This window comes from Argopecten irradians, chromosome 15, assembly GCF_041381155.1.
Source record: "Argopecten irradians isolate NY chromosome 15, Ai_NY, whole genome shotgun sequence".
NCBI classification, from domain to species: domain Eukaryota; kingdom Metazoa; phylum Mollusca; class Bivalvia; order Pectinida; family Pectinidae; genus Argopecten; species Argopecten irradians.
In genome coordinates, this window is record NC_091148.1 from 20,234,826 (window position 1) to 20,255,895 (window position 21,070).

The window sequence follows — 21,070 nt, forward strand, 5'->3', positions numbered from 1 at the left end:
ACTAATTTTTATAATCCTATCGCCAGGGCAAAGTTACTCAAAGTGCATTTTGTTATTTCTCAATTACCGCAAAATCCATGATTATACATTTTATTACCTCACTAAGTAGGGCAATAATGGAGGTCTTTAAAATCTCATTAACGTTTGCAAAGTAACATTACCAGAAATTATTTAATTGATTTGAAAATTGTCGTTAAACTGTGATTAATCTAATCACCCATTGAACAACTGGGTTCAGGTGTGCAACAGTTTTGACTGTTTCCTCGGTACCAGTGAAACAGTTACGTATTATTGTCTACCTATCTTGTAAACGTTATGGTATGGTATTATTGGTTTGATTCGTATTGATTGTCGATTAAAGAATCGATTTAATGACTAACTCTTTCTTATGATTTGGGTTGCGTGTGATGTCTGTGTGCTTGTGCCTTATTAATACAAAACACAGTTTACATTAGATAAAGATGACTTTAAAGTACTGAGAAATCTGTCAATGGTTTTGTTAATTACGCTAATGAAGCAATGAAGAAACAACAAATTAAATTGAAGAAAAATAGTCTTTATTTGTATCGTAAAAGTATATGATTATGGGGAACATAGCAAAAACCAGACCGGTAAAAAATCAGTCAGTACGTTCATACGACCAAAGATATATAATTCTATATCATAAAAATGGACTGGGCACTCCATCTGTGAGTTTTGTAACTGATGTAAACCCAAATAGAATGACCTGTCGCTTAGGAAAGGGCCCATACATTCATCAACTTATATCAACACATAGAACTATGCTTATTTAAGTGTTTGGTGGACATACGTCCTTCTTCGTACTGCAGTTTATAGTGTGTCTGTCAACGTTGCATATGTGATCACGTTACAATGGTCATTAGCAATTTCTAAATATACCGCATTATTCAAAATCTTGAAGTTAATTTTCATTTCAAAATACTGTTGGCAGAGCTTACAGAACCCCTTTCGTGTGATACTAATGCCATCACAATCCTTAGGTTGACACCGGATGACAGTGCAATGACGAAATAGTGCCTTGATCACTGGTGTATGATATGGCCAGAAAACAGTTATTAATAACGAATAAATATACATTGATTCAATAATCAAAATAATTAATCATTCAGAACAGCCTTTTACATATTCGACTTTATTAAAGAAAACATTAGATATGAAACGTGTTAACACAACCAACTGTTGTTTCACGGTTGACAAATCAATCAATTGTACATTTAAACAACTAATTTCAAATCGTCACAAAACTTTACAGAAGAAGAAAGTTCTAGTAATTATCAAAAGGCGGTTTAATTAAAATAACAAATACTGTGGTGAGACTGCTTCAATGTTAAAACTCAACAAAGAAATACACATGTACTAAAACATTGCTATTCCGTCTCTGAATATTACAGAAGTACCTCCCTTTTAAGGTAGGTATCTATTGTGACGTCATCATTATGTGAGAGCAATTTAAGTCGTTTTCTCTGACGTTACGCTCTGAAACACATGACGTCACAATCAATACCTACCCGCAAGGGCAGATAACTCTGTAATTGCAAATACGGAATATATGCCTCAAACAGTTTTGCTTCAGATGACATTATCAAGACACAAATCATAACACTGGGTCAAGCAATCAATATTACCTAAATACGTTAATTCATCGACTACACGTAATGGAATAAAATGTTAATATGTCATTTTAGTCATCTGAAATGAGAAAATATGTCATTTTGGAACTACGTGTACGTGGATTCGACTATAAAATATTAAAAAAATATGAAATATGCATTCATCATACATATTAATTTTTTTAGGGGGCCGCGGTGGCCGAGTGTTTAAGATGTCTCAACATATTATCTCATGGCCTTCATCTCTGTTGGGCAGTTGTCAAGTACTGACCATTGGTCGGTGGGCTTTCTCCGGGTACTTCAACTTTCCTCTACCAACAAACCTGGCACGTCCTTAAATGACCTGTCTGTTAAAAGTACGTTAAACTAATGAAAAAATCAATTTTACAGTGCATCTTAAGGTTTATGTAGTCACTAAATCAACGATGATATCAAAGTGTTTTCTCGTATTTTATAGCATAATTACTAGATTACAGAAAAAAAATCTCACATATTAAAGAAAATGATATTCAATGGTTTTTTTTAACAAATAAGATACATATAAAATCATTATCAATAAGATGTCAAATATTTGTATCCAACATGCTATTTTTGCTGCGTGAGCGGCCATTTGACGCATTTTTTGTAGGCGTAGTGTCTAAATGTAAAGAATCTGAGGAATAGTGAAGATTTCCTAAACTCCTTCCGGGTGACCAACTTCTCCTAGCGTCTCTGGACTGAGGAAGAAGTGCCCCTAATGTAGCGTTTTCGTCCCTGTGTATCCGGTTATCGTACGTTGACCGGAAGTGTGAGCAACGTCTTGTAGACGTCTGATTTGTGACGTAACTATATTCTGTATAATTGAATTTGTTTTTCTTGCCATAACATGGCCTACACACAACACGTAAAAACACACGGCGGAATTTAGTGCTCATGACAGAATATAACATGAAATTTATAGCGGCATTTAACAGCAGAAGCAGGTTTGTCACATTACCAGCGATCCTCATACTATTAATTTCGGATTTTGTTGGGATGATATCTGCGTGTTCTAGATAAGCGTTATATATAATTAAGAAAGCTGACGGAATTTGACAGACTATGAATACTATACCAACACTTATAAGCATTAGTGTGATTCTCTGTTGCTCTCCTTGTTGGCGTTCTCCGTGCGTTCGATTTGACACCACATGCGTCATCCTCCGACGCAGCATGGTCGCTTTCCAGACAGTATAAATCAAAATGGAGTTAAAAGTCCAGATACACAAAAGTGGAATAAATGTAAACATGACTACTAGATACCAGTAATACCCAACTCTGTAAGAATTACTCTCCCCGAATTCTGTGGCTGTCACTTTAACAGTCGTGACGTTGTTTATAGTTTTCTCCGATACTTCCCACTCAAAGAATTCAGGTGACGTTGATGCTAACGCGAACATAACCACCAGGACCGCTATGATTCGCGCCCTTTCTGGTGTACATATCACGTGACCTCTCATAGGGAGACAGACAGCAATATATCGTTCTACAGTAAAAGTCACTGTGAGACAGACAGACACATTTCCGCAGATATCCGTTAACACTCGCGCCACCGGAAACCAATATTTATAAACACGAAAATCTCCTATATCACCATAATGTTTGAAACTAAGGGAGAAAGACATAAGTAAATAAAGCGTGTCAAAGATTGCCAGTGTTGCTAGATAGCAGTTCGTGGACGTCCGCATGGATCGATGAGTTAGTACGATGATGCTAAGAATGTTTCCAGACAACCCTAGAGCGACGACGAGAGGGACGAGGATGTTCTGAACGATTAAACGGGTCACCCGGAGCTGTTCCTTATTGTCAGGCTCCATAAGTGAAGCCGCCAAATCTGTTGGAGCCAGGGATATGTTGAATATCGCCATTGTTGTGTTATCCGCCATAATGTAATATCCAATATTGATTAAAAGTAATCCAACATTTCCAGAATTACTCACAAATGTTTATTTTCTATATCCTTGAATTCAAGTTTAATATGAAACACTTGATTTAGCATGATGTTACATTTCCAATGATAAGTAGCGAAAATTTTCATGGAATTACAACCTTCCAAATACAAGTAGCTTAGCAATTTTTAATTGTTGGGATAGAATGCAAGTATAAGTAGAAAAATGAAAATTGAAATGTTGACGTCTTTCCAATTATTTCTTTCGCATTTGATAAATCAAATTAAATCATGTTTCTATTACCATGGCTATTTTTTCATGAGCGCTCAGTGCGTGACCATTTATGATATGTATAAATTGTGGTTTATTTCTAGTTTCAATAACAGCGTTAATGTCTTATTCGGTTCAGCTGTTAGTTCACGATAACAAAAGAAAAAAATGTATTAATTGAAACACAGAGCAGTAATATATCCAATTTCAGAGATATTACATGAAATGATGCTTTGCACTTTAAAACATTAGCCGAGACGTGATGATGTATTCAAACCAGTGACACTGTGTTTAAACACAGAGCAAGTACATATATCCAATTTCAGAGATATTCCATGAAATGATACGTTGCAATTATCCTCTATTTCGGAGCGTCATCCGAGACTTGCTGTATCCATACGAACCGGTATATCACTAATATGTCAGCACTCTTTTGTAGAACGTAACGTGGTGATATAATAGTTGATTGATAATCCGCACAATTAATCGACGTTCATCCAAACAGATGGGAATATCCACACAAAGTGTAACATAAGAGGAATTGAATTGGGAATGGAATTCTACAATTTAAAATTCTGACAGATTCAGGGTTATTCTTAATTCGGTTCTTCAAATTCTTTTTGGAAGATCTATGTAATCCATCAGAACTATTTCCGGTATGTAACTACTTCCGGTAACTGTTTAACACCGTCACTCTCTTATAAATGTATATTCTAAAAACGAGTCTACGACGGGTCGAATATTTTCACTTTGGAAATTTGTCGGGTACTTAATCCTCTAGAACAAATGTAGTTTTTAAGGTTGATATTGTTATTTCCTGGGATAATCTTTGTCTGTTTAAGTCCAGTATGGTAACGATGATCCAAATGAAATTCCAGTACGTGAACGACTACTTTACCAGGATGAGCATTTTATAATGACGAAAAGTAGCAAGTCATATCACAAAACACTGTATAATGTACAGTACACAATATACACTTCACTTCTGGAGAATAAATCTCAGGTGTACCTGAATATGTATTGAAAATCACAGTCCGTGACGTCACGGTGTAGGAAATCTACACCCGTTATTGTGACAAATATATGATCGTAACGCTCAAATGATGCGGTATCAATCAGACACCTCCTTATAGTTGTCAGTTTGGTAAGTATTAAAACACATTTAGTTTTTCCGATGAAATATATATCACTTGATTATAACACACATGGCCTCTTTGACCTAAAACATCGGATGTTTTCTAGTACACCGACATTCACACGTGATCAAACGTCATATCATCTCACGATCACATGTAATAAATGGAAATCATGTTTCCAATTAAACCGATATTAATTCTGCTATGGATGTTGCTGCAAGTTTAATGCAACTCATAGAGTATTTCCAATTTTACGCCATCGCCTATCTGGACTGCCTGCTCGGGCCAACAGTGAACTGTGTGTGTGACAACCATCTCTTCAGTTGAATGACATGATGTAAAGAATGATGGGAGCGTCGATCTGGAAATCTGAAAAATACAAGAAATACGCATCATTAAAACCCGACTTTGTCAGTTAAGTTACAACAAAGACAAAAATATAGAAGTTATGACAGAAGTATAGCGCTACATTCAAGTTAATAGCGTTTACTACAGGCGATTTCATACCCCAACATATGCTCTCTAAAGAGCTCATTAGTGAGAAGTTGTCAACAGCGTGACGAGATCGTAACAAGGTTGTTATTTGTTGACATGTTTTGTTGGCTGAACAGGTTGTTTTTATGTCCTTATTAACACTGCTCACGTGTAAGTTTAAGAATAACATAGGTTTGGCTTAGAATTGATGCAACAGGCATGTTGTCCATTAAATAGTGCACAGGGAGATATCATTGATGACCAACTACAATAACCTTCAGTTTGAATAATATTTACGTCAAAATGTGTTATAATGCAGATATTCAACGAGGGATGCCGCCATTTTGTCACGACGTAATCAAATCCTGACGTCATGTCTTTGATTACTGATGTCAAGTGATGACGTCACAATGGATATCCTGTCAATGAAAACCCCTATAAGGTATATCACACGTGTGACATATCCATTAATATCACGCAGGAGCACTGTGTATCAGTCGGATTATGTGATAAATATCAAATGCAATAAAAGATATTAAATTCAATTTAGTTACTTTTAAAATAGTTGTTTCGATTTGCTATTATCATCTCTGGATTGATGGTAAACTTCTAGAAGAGCATCGTAAAAATATTTAGCAGTATCAAACCAGACTAAATAACTGCCTAATGTGAATACGGCAATGGAATACTGTGATACCACGAAAGTCATTAAACAATAGCCTGATTAGACTAATCATATCACCACGCTCCCGTCAGACACTTCGGAATGTCTTATTCGTGAACACAATCTCCATCGCTACTCCTTCCAGTATACCATGATGACAGTTACACCCAATCTATCAGACTCTTGTTTCCAACCGATTGCATATCACCAAAACAAAACCTAAGAATGATTCAGTCTTTTGGATGTTACATCTCTTATATCCCACGAGTTATCTCCCTTGCGGTTACTTATCTATTGTGACGTCATTACCTGTTAAATCAAATCACGTCGTTTCCTCTGAAAATATGACGTTACGATCACAAATAAAAATAAATACTTATCCGAATACCTGTCCGCAAGGACAGACAACTCTCCAATATACAAATGAAGATGAATATGTCAATTCAATGCTGATCCTGACCTCTGAGTTCGATGTTCTATCCTTAGCGTATCAATAAAATACAGCAATACGGCAGCACAACATTGTTTAAATTCGAACGGATCATTTTGAAAACAGTAGCAGTGTTTCATTCGAACGGACCGCTTTCCCTATGGTTTACCATACGAAATGAAACTTACATTAGGACAGAATTAATTATATTCTAAATCTATGATTGGTGCAATGTACATCGAGGACCGACTACCTTATATATTAAAAACCAAATTGTTAAACAACTATTTGGTTTAATCAAAAGTACATCGGGCAGGATAATAGCGATTCAAGAAATGACATATATAGTCAGTTGGTAGTAATAAACAGTGATAAAACTGACGTCTTATCAACCTTATATTAATCTGCAATTGATTTATATAAACAATCATATCTTTAGGTTCATCATAAGTTAACACCATTACCGACTGCAGCATATTTAAATTAAAGCAGATTTTGCAGATTAACACAAAAATATGATTAAAGCTATGACCCTTTATTAATACCAGATGAAGATATAATTTTATATAATACGGTATTTCTGGAATTGTCACTGTCTTGCCCGATATACCGTCAGTTAACACTATTTCACACTTCAGAATACTTCATTGTGCATTGATGAAAGTCTCAGTACAACTATACCTTTCACATTCACTGTGGATCCGTCAACATCAATATCGTATCCAATATCCGAAATATACCAAACAGATATTACCTGGTGTCATTGTCGAACTAGAATGCCTAACGGTTATAAGTACATATTAATTCATGGATATGTCTGCAATATATTGATTAGTATCTATCTGATAATATTAAGATCATTCCAAAAATACCTTATACATGTCTAAGATATATAATATCTTTCGGCTGGTAATAATGTAGAGCGACAAAGTAGCTAGACTTCGTATGAACTATATCATGCATATTCACATGTTGATATGATCAACAATAATATAAATTCCAACTACAGATCATATTGTAATGAATCAACGAACGCATCCTAAGATAATGAACTGATAATAATGTAACCGTGAACTAAACTACTTAATAATAACTATGTCATCCATATTAACTTGCTGAATCATTTATCTTCCAACTGCAGATCGTGTTACAATATCATTCTCTTTCTAAGAACAGATCACATATCATCAGCAGTAGATTGGCTTACACCTTTATCATGTTGAGTTGTCAATCATATGAAATTCTAACACTGCAGATTATATTCGAAGATTGTGATGATTCCACAGATTTATCTTAAAATCTTCAGCTGGTTATAACGTAGAGGGATAAACTAGTTAATTATCAGCTTTATCTAGCAATTTCACATCTGGATATTCCAAGATCACATATGTTCTAACTGATCATATTCGAGTCCAAAATATTCTGCCGTGCTATGGTCATTTGCCTAAGGCCTATAAAATAACGATGTCTATCAGCTGAAACAATCGGTTGGAAACATGAGCTGGAAGGAGAATCATTCGTACTAAGTTGAAAGTTATGTAATTTTTCCAAACCTACCAAATAGGTTATGAGCTGGTAGCAATATATATGGCTTATCAAACGGTAATATATTTCGTACTAAGTTGAACATTGTGTAATTTTTATCCATATCTTATACATTATGAGTTGGTATCAATATACTCGGCCAATCAAATATCTCAAGCATACCTAACAGATATTTCCCCACCTACCTTATAGGTTATGAGCCTGAAGCGATATACATGGCGGCATAAATCAAATATCCAAGACATATTTAAAAATTGGAGAAATAATTCGTAATATTTGAAGTTCGTGTCATTTTCCTAAACATACCTTATACTTACTCGAATAAGCTAGTAACAGTTTACATTGCTTATCTATTATTCCAGGTTCATATACCCAGTGCAGTATCCACACAGTGATTTGCGAATCTCTCCACAATGCCCTGATCATCGGCTTATAACAATGAACACTGATGATGATATTTCGAGGATCTAAAACTACAATGCTAATTTGTCGCTTCTACCATGGTCCTTCGCTGGTTACAATGCAAAGTGGTGACTGATAATACTAATCTACTACAAGTACTGAATATCGATTGTTGATCAGTCGATACACTATCGATACAAATAACCCCTTCCTTTGACGGACTATTGATGCATAGGCCTTAATTGGTACACAGATAATCGATGTCCAGGTAGGGGGTCAAGGTGTCAACTGTTGTCAATCCAGATGTTATAGGTCAAAATCTATTCTAACATTATTTGTATGGTATATAGTAATAGCCAAAAATGTACTTGTGTAACAGAAATAAAGGGTTCAATACATTTCCTACGAAAATATTGAAATCTTTCCTTTTTCAAAATATGTTTATTTCTTTGTTATTAAGACTTTTACAAGTTCATAAAAAATCAGTAATGTAATTTGATGAAATAAGCCATCATTTCTGATTTTGCTCTGCGATAGAGCAATTATTTGTCCAAATATTTTTTATATATTTTTTCCAGTGGTTTGATTTTGCGATGGAAAGACAATACTTCCAATCGAGTTTTTATGGAATAGTTCTCACTACGAATATTTCTTTCACGAATTTTAAACCGACCGCTAAAAGAAGAACGGGTTCATGTTGAATGTGATGTAATCTAAATTGAATCGTCTTTCAATTACCAAAGCTTAATAAAAATCAATGCACATCAATTTAATTATTTTATTGCGTAACGTGCTATTAGCTTTTTCTCGAGATGAGCATTCGGCTCTATGAGGAAGACTTTTGGTTCCGTCCTTCCCTGGCAGAGACACGCCATAGTCTGTACAAGTGGCAGTTTCTTTTCCTGCTTAGCGTTCAGAATGGTTCGTCTGTTGTCGGTATTATGAGACCGGGTGAATAGTATTGTTATGCGTCTTAGTCGACATGCTTCACTTTAAACTTGAATCCACTATTTAAGTGTATACATAACATGATAATACCGCAGCCTCCCAAAACAAATAAACACTCACACACACAACTCGAACATACCACAGCATCCCAAAGCACACACAAACACTCACACTCACAACTCGAACATACCACAGCATCACAAAGCACACACAAACACTCACACTCACAACTCGAACATACCACAGCATCACAAAGCACACACAAACACTCACACTCACAACTCGAACATACCACAGCATCTCAAAGCACACACAAACACTCACACTCACAACTCGAACATACCACAGCATCACAAAGCACACACAAACACTCACACTCACAACTCGAACATACCACAGCATCACAAAGCACACACAAACACTCACACTCACAACTCGAACATACCACAGCATCACAAAGCACACACAAACACTCACACCCACAACTCGAACATACCACAGCATTTCAAAGCACACACAAACACTCACACCCACAACTCGAACATACCACAGCATCACAAAGCACACACAAACACTCACACCCACAACTCGAACATACCACAGCATCACAAAGCACACACAAACACTCACACTCACAACTCGAACATACCACAGCATCACAAAGCACACACAAACACTCACACTCACAACTCGAACATACCACAGCATCACAAAGCACACACAAACACTCACACTCACAACTCGAACATACCACAGCATCACAAAGCACACACAAACACTCACACTCACAACTCGAACATACCACAGCATCACAAAGCACACACAAACACTCACACCCACAACTCGAACATACCACAGCATCACAAAGCACACACAAACACTCACACCCACAACTCGAACATACCACAGCATCTCAAAGCACACACAAACACTCACACCCACAACTCGAACATACCACAGCATCACAAAGCACACACAAACACTCATACCCACAACTCGAACATACCACAGCATCACAAAGCACACACAAACACTCACACCCACAACTCGAACATACCACAGCATCACAAAGCACACACAAACACTCACACTCACAACTCGAACATACCGCAGTCTCCCAAAGCACACACAAACACTCACAACTCGAACACACCGCAGCCTCCCAAAGCACACACAAACACTCACAACTCGAACATAACACAGCCTCCCAAAACACACATCACATTACATGCAGTAGAATCATTCATTTATCAGATTGCTGTTAATGTGACGTAAAGCTTATGTAACCAACCAATTAATCAGATCTGATGACACAATCGCCTCTATGGTATGCCTGAAATATGGCAACTTCATGTTTCAAAGAGTGGGGGCCGCGGTGGCCGACTGATAAAACTGTCTCGGTATATTACCATCAGCCTTCCACCTCTGGGTCACGAGTTCGAATTCCAAGTGGGACAGTGGCCAGGTACTGACCACCATGGTTTATCTCCGGGTACTCCGGCTTTCCTCCACCAACGAAACCTGGCGCGTCCTTACATGATCCTGGCTGTTTATAGAACTATAAACTAATCAGAAAAAAAGGATCCAAAGGATCCTAGGTATGTCCGACTTTTGATCTACGAACCTTTCAAAATACATAAGGCAAACAAACAATTACGACCTCGTGCATTTTACAAACAGGTACAGACGTAAGGATGCATGTTTATTTTATCCTGTTTTTTACGACAACTCCCCTATCTCTGATATTTGTAAATGATTACGTCGTCCATTACAGTCAGAATATATATTTCAGATAACGATGACCAACAGAAACATGGGTAAACATGCCTCGATTGTAAGGATAAAACGTCCAGTAATTCAAACCAGCTGTTATATATTTGTCATTGCATCGTTAAACGTTCTAATGGATTTTTTGTTTGCGAAATATTCACGCTGCTTTAACTCCTTTTAACATTTAAATATTTAACAAAGCCATCCCTTTTATACATGGTATATATCCTGGATTGGATAACGTGTGTTAGTCGGGCAATACTTCCTTTGGAGCTTGGGGCTCATAAACTGTCATCCACCAATGGATTTGTAAAGCATCACCAAATATACATGTATAACATGTAATCGTGGGAATGTAATCGACGAGATGTGAACGTATATGTTTTAGCTGTTTTTAATTTAAGCTATTTTTAATTTTAGCTGTTTCTAATTTTAGCTGTTTATAAGTATAGCGGTTTCTAATTTTAGCAGTTTCTAATATCAGAGGTTTCTAATTTTAACTGTTTCTAATTTTAGCGGTTTCTAATTTTAGGAGTTTCTAATTTCAGCGGTTTCTAAATTTAGCGGTTTCTAATTTCAGCGGTTTCTAATTTTAGCGGCTTCTAATTTCAGCGTTTTTTTTAATTTTAGCAGTTTCTTATATTAACAGTTTCTAATTTTAGCGGTTTTGCACTCGAATTGATGCGCTAAAATATCATTACGTTAATTGTTACGGTAATTATATCTTCTGTTTCTTGTTAGGTGATCGGGTGGTGTAGTGGTTAAGCCGCTCGCCTTACACCTAGCCGGCCGGAGTTCGATCCCCGGCACGGACGTAAAAAGGTCAGAGGTCACCTGGCCGATCTCATGGGTTTTCCCCGGGCACTCCGGTTTCCTCCCACACTCGTGCGTTTACATCCGGGCCATCGAGAGTGATTTATATAACTTGTATAACTTGTTTCTCAATCGATGTAAAATAAATAAAATTTATATTTTTAGTTTCTTGTTCATATATTTTTCATTATTGTGTTTGCACAAGTTCTTCATTACCGTCATATTGTTCATAATATTATTTTTCTATTTTTTGTGGTATTTTTTCGCTACAATTTGATTACGCCATCAACGCTTAAAGATGCTCCACCGCTGACAAATAGTATTTTAACAGGAGCAGACGATTTAGTATTTTTCTTCAGATACAAAAACTTATTACCAGTACCACACATTGAAAAGTTTGAGCATCTAATTTTACTTCGAGATGAAAATATCAAAAATAATTCATTGCATCCCGAAAAAAGTTCCTGCTCTATGTCTATATGGAATGAGGTATATAGATTGCGCATGTACCAAAATTGAAATAAATTATTTTGTGTTAATCAGACACATCTATACACGATTAAACATACAATTACAAGGCAACTATAACTGGCAAATAACATTAAACACAATGTAGATTACTAATACGAGTCAGGTGTAGAAGAACTTGCCTGTTCCTGTACTGGAAAACAACTATAACAATAAATACGCTAGTTAAACGCTTAAAAGTCTGAACAAAATATTTAATGGAATCGAGAGGAAGTATAATCAACAGTAAATATCACTTTTGTACCGTTCATTTTGCGCTCTTGTGAATATCTATCGTTACCATATGTTGTCTGGTGTGGTGTTTATGTAAGATTATTTAGACCCTAGAGCGCCTATACTTCACCCTGTCGCATACCCACTTGACCACTAAATGACCATTTGTTAACCCGTATAAATTCAGATAAAATCATTATCGTACATCTCTGTGGGACATTTGTGCCTGCCATGTCAATATCTTCAGTATCGACCCCACGTTTTGTGTAGGCCGATTAACTTTGATAAACGCTTTGAAGATGCAGATTTGAAACTTGATAATGCGTCCGAGAGTCTTACGAATTTTCACATTTACAAGGGGTTTGATGGTCAAAGGGTATTAAATGTATCCGATCCTATTAATTAGTTCAAGATTTGATTGAAGGGGTGATGCGGGGGTGCATATAATCAGTCAACAGCATGTCAACGAGAGCTATTATCATATAATGCCATGTAATGTGGTGCTTCATGTTAGTCGAGAACTCATCGTCTGATACATCTAAAGGTATTGTTAAAGTATAAAGAATAAATAGACAATGAATTAATGAGGAATATTTGTCTGATCGTATAAAAAATGCGATATTCTATCAGCAAAGTGTATATTCCAGATCTTTGATGTGATGCTTAGCCTCCAACGAGAGCTTTCAAGGTCCATGTTTGATAAAGTGCTCCATTAATTTAGCGCCCACGAGAAATAAAAAAAATGTTATCGCAGATTTACTTATACTGTGATATTGGCATATATCCTTTATGATACTGACAGTGATTAATATCTAATTTATTACAAAATAACCAAATAGACCACCCACAACTATGTCATCCTTAAACCGGATATTACGTCACAAAATAACACGCATGCTCATACGTGGCTTCCCAAAGTGTTAAGGATACATGTCATGTTTTGCAAAGACTGTATCTATTGCAATGCTACAGTATGACACATCTGGTTTTTTGCCAACACCATATCGTTTCCCAGGAAATTATACTCAACCATGAAACATGAACCAACCGTTTAGTCATTTTTAATTTAAGATTCAGGAGGGCCGTGGTTAAGATGTCATATTACCACAGACCCTCCATTTTTGGATGACGAGTTCAAATCCAATGTTGGGTAGTTGCTTAGTACTGACCATTGTCAGTGTTTTATCTCTGGGTACTCCAGTTTTCCTTCATCAAACCTTCCGCGTACTTACATGATTTTAATAGGATGTACATGCAAAACTAAACAAACCAAACCAGATTAAAATTCAGTGAAACGGGATTGCACATATAATTCTTTAAAAACCTGAAATATGAATTTTGAGCTCCTCATAAAATCAAATGCATTTGTGCAGACATTTCGTAATAATCATTATTTAAATGACTTTATTGAACTCAAAAGTGTATTAGAAACGAAAGCATAATCCATACGTCCTAGTTATAAAGAGGTCGTAGAACAGTATGTGATGTCTATTATATTGTCTTATAAATGACAGGAGACCTGTGTTTCATTGACAATTACACACTGAACACCGAAATACGCTGAATAACTGTAATTAGGCCATTGATGTGACCTCCATGTCTGGTAATGTCTTTGTCAATCATAACCAATGCTCTTGGTGCGAAAATTGAATCTTATAGTGAAGTCACAAATGTTAGCCTAGTGAGTCATTGATTTTCCATATATTTCATGAGAAGTAAATCGCATCCTGAAAATTAAATAGACAATTATATAAATATATATATAAGGTCTTGTGTTGCTCTCGTCAGCAATTATAGAACAAAACAAACTTCTAAAGGAAGAGATGAGTCGTGTCGTCGTGAAATATTTTACACTCTCTAGTTAGGTGACATAAAGTTAAAAAATGATAAAGCAATATGTTTTTCTATTACCTCGGACAGGGATATCAATACTTTTACTGGTGTGGCTATTTTCTACCTCTCTTTAGGGTAATGTCAAGCTAAGCGAGATCCTTGCACGATCTCAACCATTCAATGAAGTCACAGCAACAGTGTCATGACGTGTCTGACTGCAATGCAAGCAATGATGTCGTGAGGCCTTAGTGTTTTAAACCTGTTTAGGATTAATGTGAATGTATTTGTTATATTATAGAGATATATCACAAAAATATGCATGTAGTCTAAATAAACATCTGTTTATGATGAGAGTACACTCAGAGTTTTGTGTTATATCAACATAGCATAAAACTATATTAAAATTAATCCTTATAATTCAATTAACCTAAGATAATCTATTCAACATTCCGAATTCATTTTGGGACTCTTTTTCATCGAAATTATTACGCCGTCAATCAAAGCTACAAAGTTACAAACGAACGGCGACGCCATTGTTTCCTTTATGGGCCGATAAACTAAATTATTAAGCAAATGAAAGGGCTTGTTACAAACAAAATTTAATCATAAAAAAGAGTGGAAAAATCAGTTATTTTAAATGGAACATGTTCTATATTCTAAAAATAGTTCGGAATTAATTGACTTTAGGTGTCGACAGGCCGTTAAACTACAGCTTACTGAAATACAACACAATTTACTGAAATAATGATTGAAACTTCTTGTATATAGTTTTTGATAAACAATATAACAGTTCTGAACCAATCATGGCTTTTAAAATATAAAAATATAAATGTAAACTTTATTTATTTTACATCGATTGAGAAACAAGTTCATACAACTTATGTAAATCACTCTCGATGGCCCAGATGTAAGCGCGCGAGGGGTCTTAGTGTGGGAGGAAACCGGAGTGCCCGGAGAAAACCCACGTGATCGGGCAGGTGACTCCTGACCTTTTCACGTCCGTGTCGGGGATCGAACCCCGGCCGGCTAGGTGAAAGGCGAGCGGCTTAACCACTACACCACGCGATCACTCAAATCATTGCTTTTCTTGTATTTGATGAAATATATACCCATTAGTCAATATTACATTTTATGGCATGCTTCGTCATTTTGTATTAAAGCCGACAAACCAATCAATTGCGAGGTTGACATTACACCAATACAAAATATGGATAAAACATCAAGGTCATTTAACCTTTAACCATTAATGTCAACAACACCAAATCACTATAAAACCCGTCACTATTTATTCAAGCGTTTTTAAGACAGGATTAGACGACATTTTCATACTTCCTGTTAAGCAAACCAGAAAATCGTACGAGAAATTAATAAAATTACGTAAATATTCAATACAAGTGTTCCTAGGAGTACATTTATATCCCCGACTTTTCATCATCATCATTTTATAGTGCGTTGCTTCCTAATTTGGCCTTAATGTCAAATGGCATGGGAATTGGATGAGAAATGAATAAAGCCGGCCCATCATTTATTTCCTTTACAGAGGACGCTAATGAATAGGCCAAGAGATTTTGCCACGGAACTGACCCATATTTACAATAATTTGTTCTCTGGTTATGAGGGTCAGTCTGCCTGGAAAGAGATGATTGACCAGTGAAATGGCTGTCTGTCAGCGGTACAAATGACCAATCAATAAATAAAGATTTAGAAATGTAAAGACGCATTGTTTGTTAAAAAAGCGTGAAACAATAAGACCATGTAGTTGGCATCGCTCACATGAAGAGGTCAACCAGTTCAAGGGAACTAATTGCTTTTTACGGTGCGAGCCCACTCCTCTATCGTCTCATAATAAGACATTATTTATGAAATCCTTTTCCTCTAAAGGATTTTTCTTGATAACGTCGATAGAAAATATGGAGTTCTCGTTTCCCCTACGGGCCTTGTCCCTCCAACGGAAGCTTCATTATGGATGTCAATCTGGTTCAAGTGTCCTGAACATGTTTCTAAACAAATATTTGTAAATAAAATCATCCCGTTTTAGGGAAATAGTGAAGGTTCCACCATGGAAAACATTTTACTGACAAGGGTGTTAATTGACTTACTATTGTAATATAGATAGTTACCATGAGTGGGTGCCGTAAACAAAGAAAAACAAAATTGTGATTGATGTTATTTACACGACAATAAAAAAAAACAAAAAAAAAAAAAACAATAAAAAAAAAAAAATAAAAAAAAAAACAACCTAATATTAAATATTTGAATTAAAAAACCAAAAACCAAATTGATATTAGTTATTCACGTAATAACAAGGTAGTCGTACGTGTATTTTGATCGATTACTTAGTCACGCATTTGATATAATTATGGTTTTTTTGTCATTCAGATCATAGTTACTATCCAAGGTGAAAAGAAAGCAACTCTCTTGCTTCAAGTTATAATTCCCGAATATTTATATGACCCAACCAAAACAAGGGTATATTGAAGGTTTTTTTGGCATACCAAACCGTATACACGCAAGACCGTCCTTAAATGACCCTGACTGTCAATAGGTCATTGAACCTAATATACCAATCCTGATTCATTAGATTAGATGTATATACATGTAGCATGAATAAAACTTTGATGAAATTTAATAACGCATTGATTTAGTCCATTAAGAAACAATATCCGATAATTTCTTTTCTCAGTTTCTTCAATTTCTATCATTTTTTTTTGCATTTATATTTATCTTGTAAATTGTCTCCAAGTAGCGCCCTCCTTTTATTAATCCTTCAAAATCGCCATAATTCTAAAATCTCCGTCTTCATAAACAGAATGAAATTAGAGCACTGCTGACACTAAATTTAGTGCAATGCTTCACGTAAAAGCTTTCAAAGAGAGGGATTTTGTATCATTTCCCGAGGTATAAATCTCCGTTAAAGGTTCATTATATGTGATGTTTAATACGGGGGTACAAGTGCTCGAACATAATGCCACAATATCAGACCTTAACAGTTCTACGGACGACAGGGATTACATCGCATCCACCAGGGGCTCAAAAAGGACATCATGACTGATGATCAGGATAGGATCGATAGACCGAGTCGAGTGTTACTGGACACACTGCCTGGCGACCTCCAACGACATGAATACGAAACACTACTCTAAGGGATGGAGGGGATTTAGACGCAATTACTCTTACTTGAAGTATACTACAAAGACAAAACCAGCATGGTTGATAACATTGATCCGTGCAAACAGTCTATTAAGGTCAGAAAATTGTGTTGTTTTACTTATATGTCGTAGAGTTCCAATTACCACTTGATAATGATTAAAACTGATATTGTAAGATTTTTCCTTTAAATGGGTTTAGAGACTATATAGTTTTGAACTTAGATATTGAAGGTTTTTATTATTTCGCGAGCTTAATAACTTTATCCAGCTAGACCTAAATCTACTTCTATTTGGAAATTCTATGTTGTCAAATCAAGAAAACAAAACTATTTGCCAATCCACTCAGCAGTTTATTAAAGATTCAAATAGATTTAATTAGAATACTATATTACTATTTTTGCTTAAACATTTTAAATCAGGTCCTTCCCGGTTTGGGTGACAAATGTATAGTGACAAGTTATTCAAGAAGGATCAGCGAGTGACAAGGAGAGAGACACCATGGGCACGGCATGTGATAGACATTAGATCAGTTGTATGGCATGATATTATGAGGATTAGTGTTCCAGATGTGATTGTCACCTTAGCTGGAAAAGACCCATTACTATAGTATTATAATCATTATCATTTTATCTTATATCAAAATACTTATAATCTCTCTCCTCTTCTCTCTTTCTCTCCCTCCCTCCCCTTCTCTTTCTCTCTCTCTATCTCTAATAAAGTTTATCTGCATATAACTTAGGTCATCAATTTGCTTGTATATGTTAAAAAATAACTGAAACGGGCTTAATATAAGTTTTTTAACTTGTGCCCAATCCTTTTTGTATTGTAAAAGTTGCAAATAAAATATGTTTAAATCAAAAATTGAAGGCTTTTAAAAACCGCAAAGGTTTAAACAATCAATTTAAAACCAAAAGTCATTGATATTTGAAGGATTTTAGAGACAATATTCTGTATTTGCATCATAGTTATGAGTTATCTGCCCTTGCAGGTGGATTTGATTGTGACGTCATGTGTTTGCACCCACAAAGTAATGACGCAAAAGAGCTGCCTTTTTGCCATCTCCAAGCAACTACATGTACATTAATATCACAACAATACGATGGACTTTCCGTCAACATAGCCAATGACAAACGTTAATTAGCGCATTTGACATTAGTAATGTATTCAAATTTTAAATGACCAAAGAGTCGACTGATTATGGTAATATCTGGTTTTTGGTCATTTGAAAACTCACTACGTTTCCGAAAGGAAAAATAAAAGTTAATCACTAACACCTATCACGTAATCCACTCTAGGTTTGCCCTTTCCGATAATGATATGTGTATCTATTACAGATCTTTAACATCGTTATCAATTATCAATTGCAAATATATATATATTGAACTGCACTCAATTGGCATGCATAATTCCACAAATGCAAACTGAAAGCAGTTCAATGTTTAAATATGTTTTAATGGAAACTTTGTTCATTGTATCTGCCATAGACATCAAACGACACGGGCACAATAAACTACAGCAACTGAACGTACAAACTCTACACACATGTTTATCTTGAAGTATACAAGGTATCTCCTGGAGAAAATGAAATACCTGTCGAAAGTCTACATGGTCATATTATGATGGCCGTTTCGCCATAATATTTATTGAATCCATTTTATTATGATATTTATTATCATTTCTTTTTTGACCATTAGTTTCATCGAGGAATTCTAGGCTAGAAGCAAATTTTGGTTTTTAGAGCTTGGAAACCACATGAGTAATCCATAGAAGTCATGAAATACGGTTGATGAAACAGTTTTGTGTAACCTCTACAGCACCATTTATCTGAGGCTTCAAGTCAAATAAGGCTATAAAACCAGTCCATTTTGAAGCCATGAAAAAGATCTAACAGTATATTATTCTTTCAGTGACCAGTCTTTCTACTCCTTTGCGCTTAACAGAGACTACCATTTTCGTAGATAAAAATGAAAATAGTTAATTTCAGTTATCTAAAAAGATACAAACTCTTGGGAGATATCAAGATTCCTTAAATATCTGTTTTGAGACTGAGTTAAAATGAAAATAGATTAAAATGAAACAAAGTCATGTTTGGTATGGTTATAAAGTATATACTTTTTGGCGATGATACCATATACATATACTACTTGTTGTACAAACACATCCTAAAAACGAATATTCTACTGGTTTCAAGTTGATTAATTAACGTCCTATTAACAGCTATGGTCATGTAAGGACGGCCTCCCATGGATGCGGTGTGTTGCGTGTATGTTGTGCGAGGTGAGTGTTTTGAGAGACTGCAGTATGTTCGTGTTGTGTCCTCCTGTATAGTGGAACTGTTGCCCCTTTTATAGTGCTATATCACTGAAGCATGCCGCCGAAGACACCAAGCAACACACCCCACCCGGTCACATTATACTGACAACGGGCGAACCAGTCGTCCCACTCCCTGTATGCTGAACGCTAAGCAGGAGCAGAAACTACCACTTTTATAGACTTTGGTGTGTCTCGGCCAGTGGACAGAACCCAGAGCCTTCCTCACAGGGGCGAACGCTCAACTCAAGGCCAAAAGTGAGGCGGTGCCAAGGGAGGCATTAGGAAAGATAAAATCAGTTAGGAAGAAGAGAAAAGATACGATCCTAAATTTAGTCGCCTTTTACGATCATGCAATAGGGGCAGCAGGTACAATTCTAACGCCCTACCTGCAGCAGGGTTTCAAGTAGACAGATCTCTTATGTAATTGTTCAAATATTTTATGCGAGTTTCACATACGTTTAAAATACACTCCCTTTCCCGAAGCTAATAACAAATTTAAACATTATAACAAAGTACTGCGATTAGTTTCCCACATTAAATTCAAATTATCCAGTAACCTGTGTCAAAAGAATAACCATTCAAGGGGAACAAGCCAGTGCCCTTAAATCGTTAACAAAAATCAAAATTTAATGTTTTTTCTTAATAACCCAAAAGCTTTTAACAACAATAATGTTGCAATATAGCGATGGTTTAATATGGGACTAAATGGGTTGTGTCGATCGGATGACCCGTTTATGAGGTAAGGGCGACTCGATTTAAACCATAAATAATTTGAGTGGAACACGCTGATTCGTGAGTAGGTTACTAACCTGTGCTTTCTTGGATAAAAGTTCATAATTCAATGCAATGATCTAGATTTTAAATTTTATCCTTCATCTTACTAAGCCGGATACTCTACCAATTACACGTCATGGTCGTCTGCGATTGGCCTGATCCAGAACCGTTGTGTAAGATAGACCAAATACCCAGCAAAAACACGACTCCATAATCATTAACTGGTAGCAATTCCTGAATGAAGTCGCGCGAAGAAATTAAACAGATATA

The 21,070-nt window shown here is 35.9% G+C and overlaps 1 protein-coding gene across 1 annotated transcript; it reads right to left on the bottom strand.

The window, feature by feature from the left end:
• Positions 1–540: 540 nt before the first annotated feature.
• LOC138309665 (FMRFamide receptor-like) lies at positions 541–5,297 on the bottom strand. The gene has a single exon (XM_069250881.1). It carries the CDS (start codon positions 3,533–3,535, stop codon positions 2,195–2,197), a length of 1,341 nt encoding a protein of 446 aa, XP_069106982.1. The 5' UTR covers positions 3,536–5,297; the 3' UTR covers positions 541–2,194.
• Positions 5,298–21,070: the final 15,773 nt, after the last annotated feature.

Excerpts from the sequence above, each read along its gene's own strand:
- LOC138309665 (XM_069250881.1), bottom strand. The coding sequence starts at position 3,535 with ATGGCGGATAACACAACAATGGCGATATTCAACATATCCCTGGCTCCA.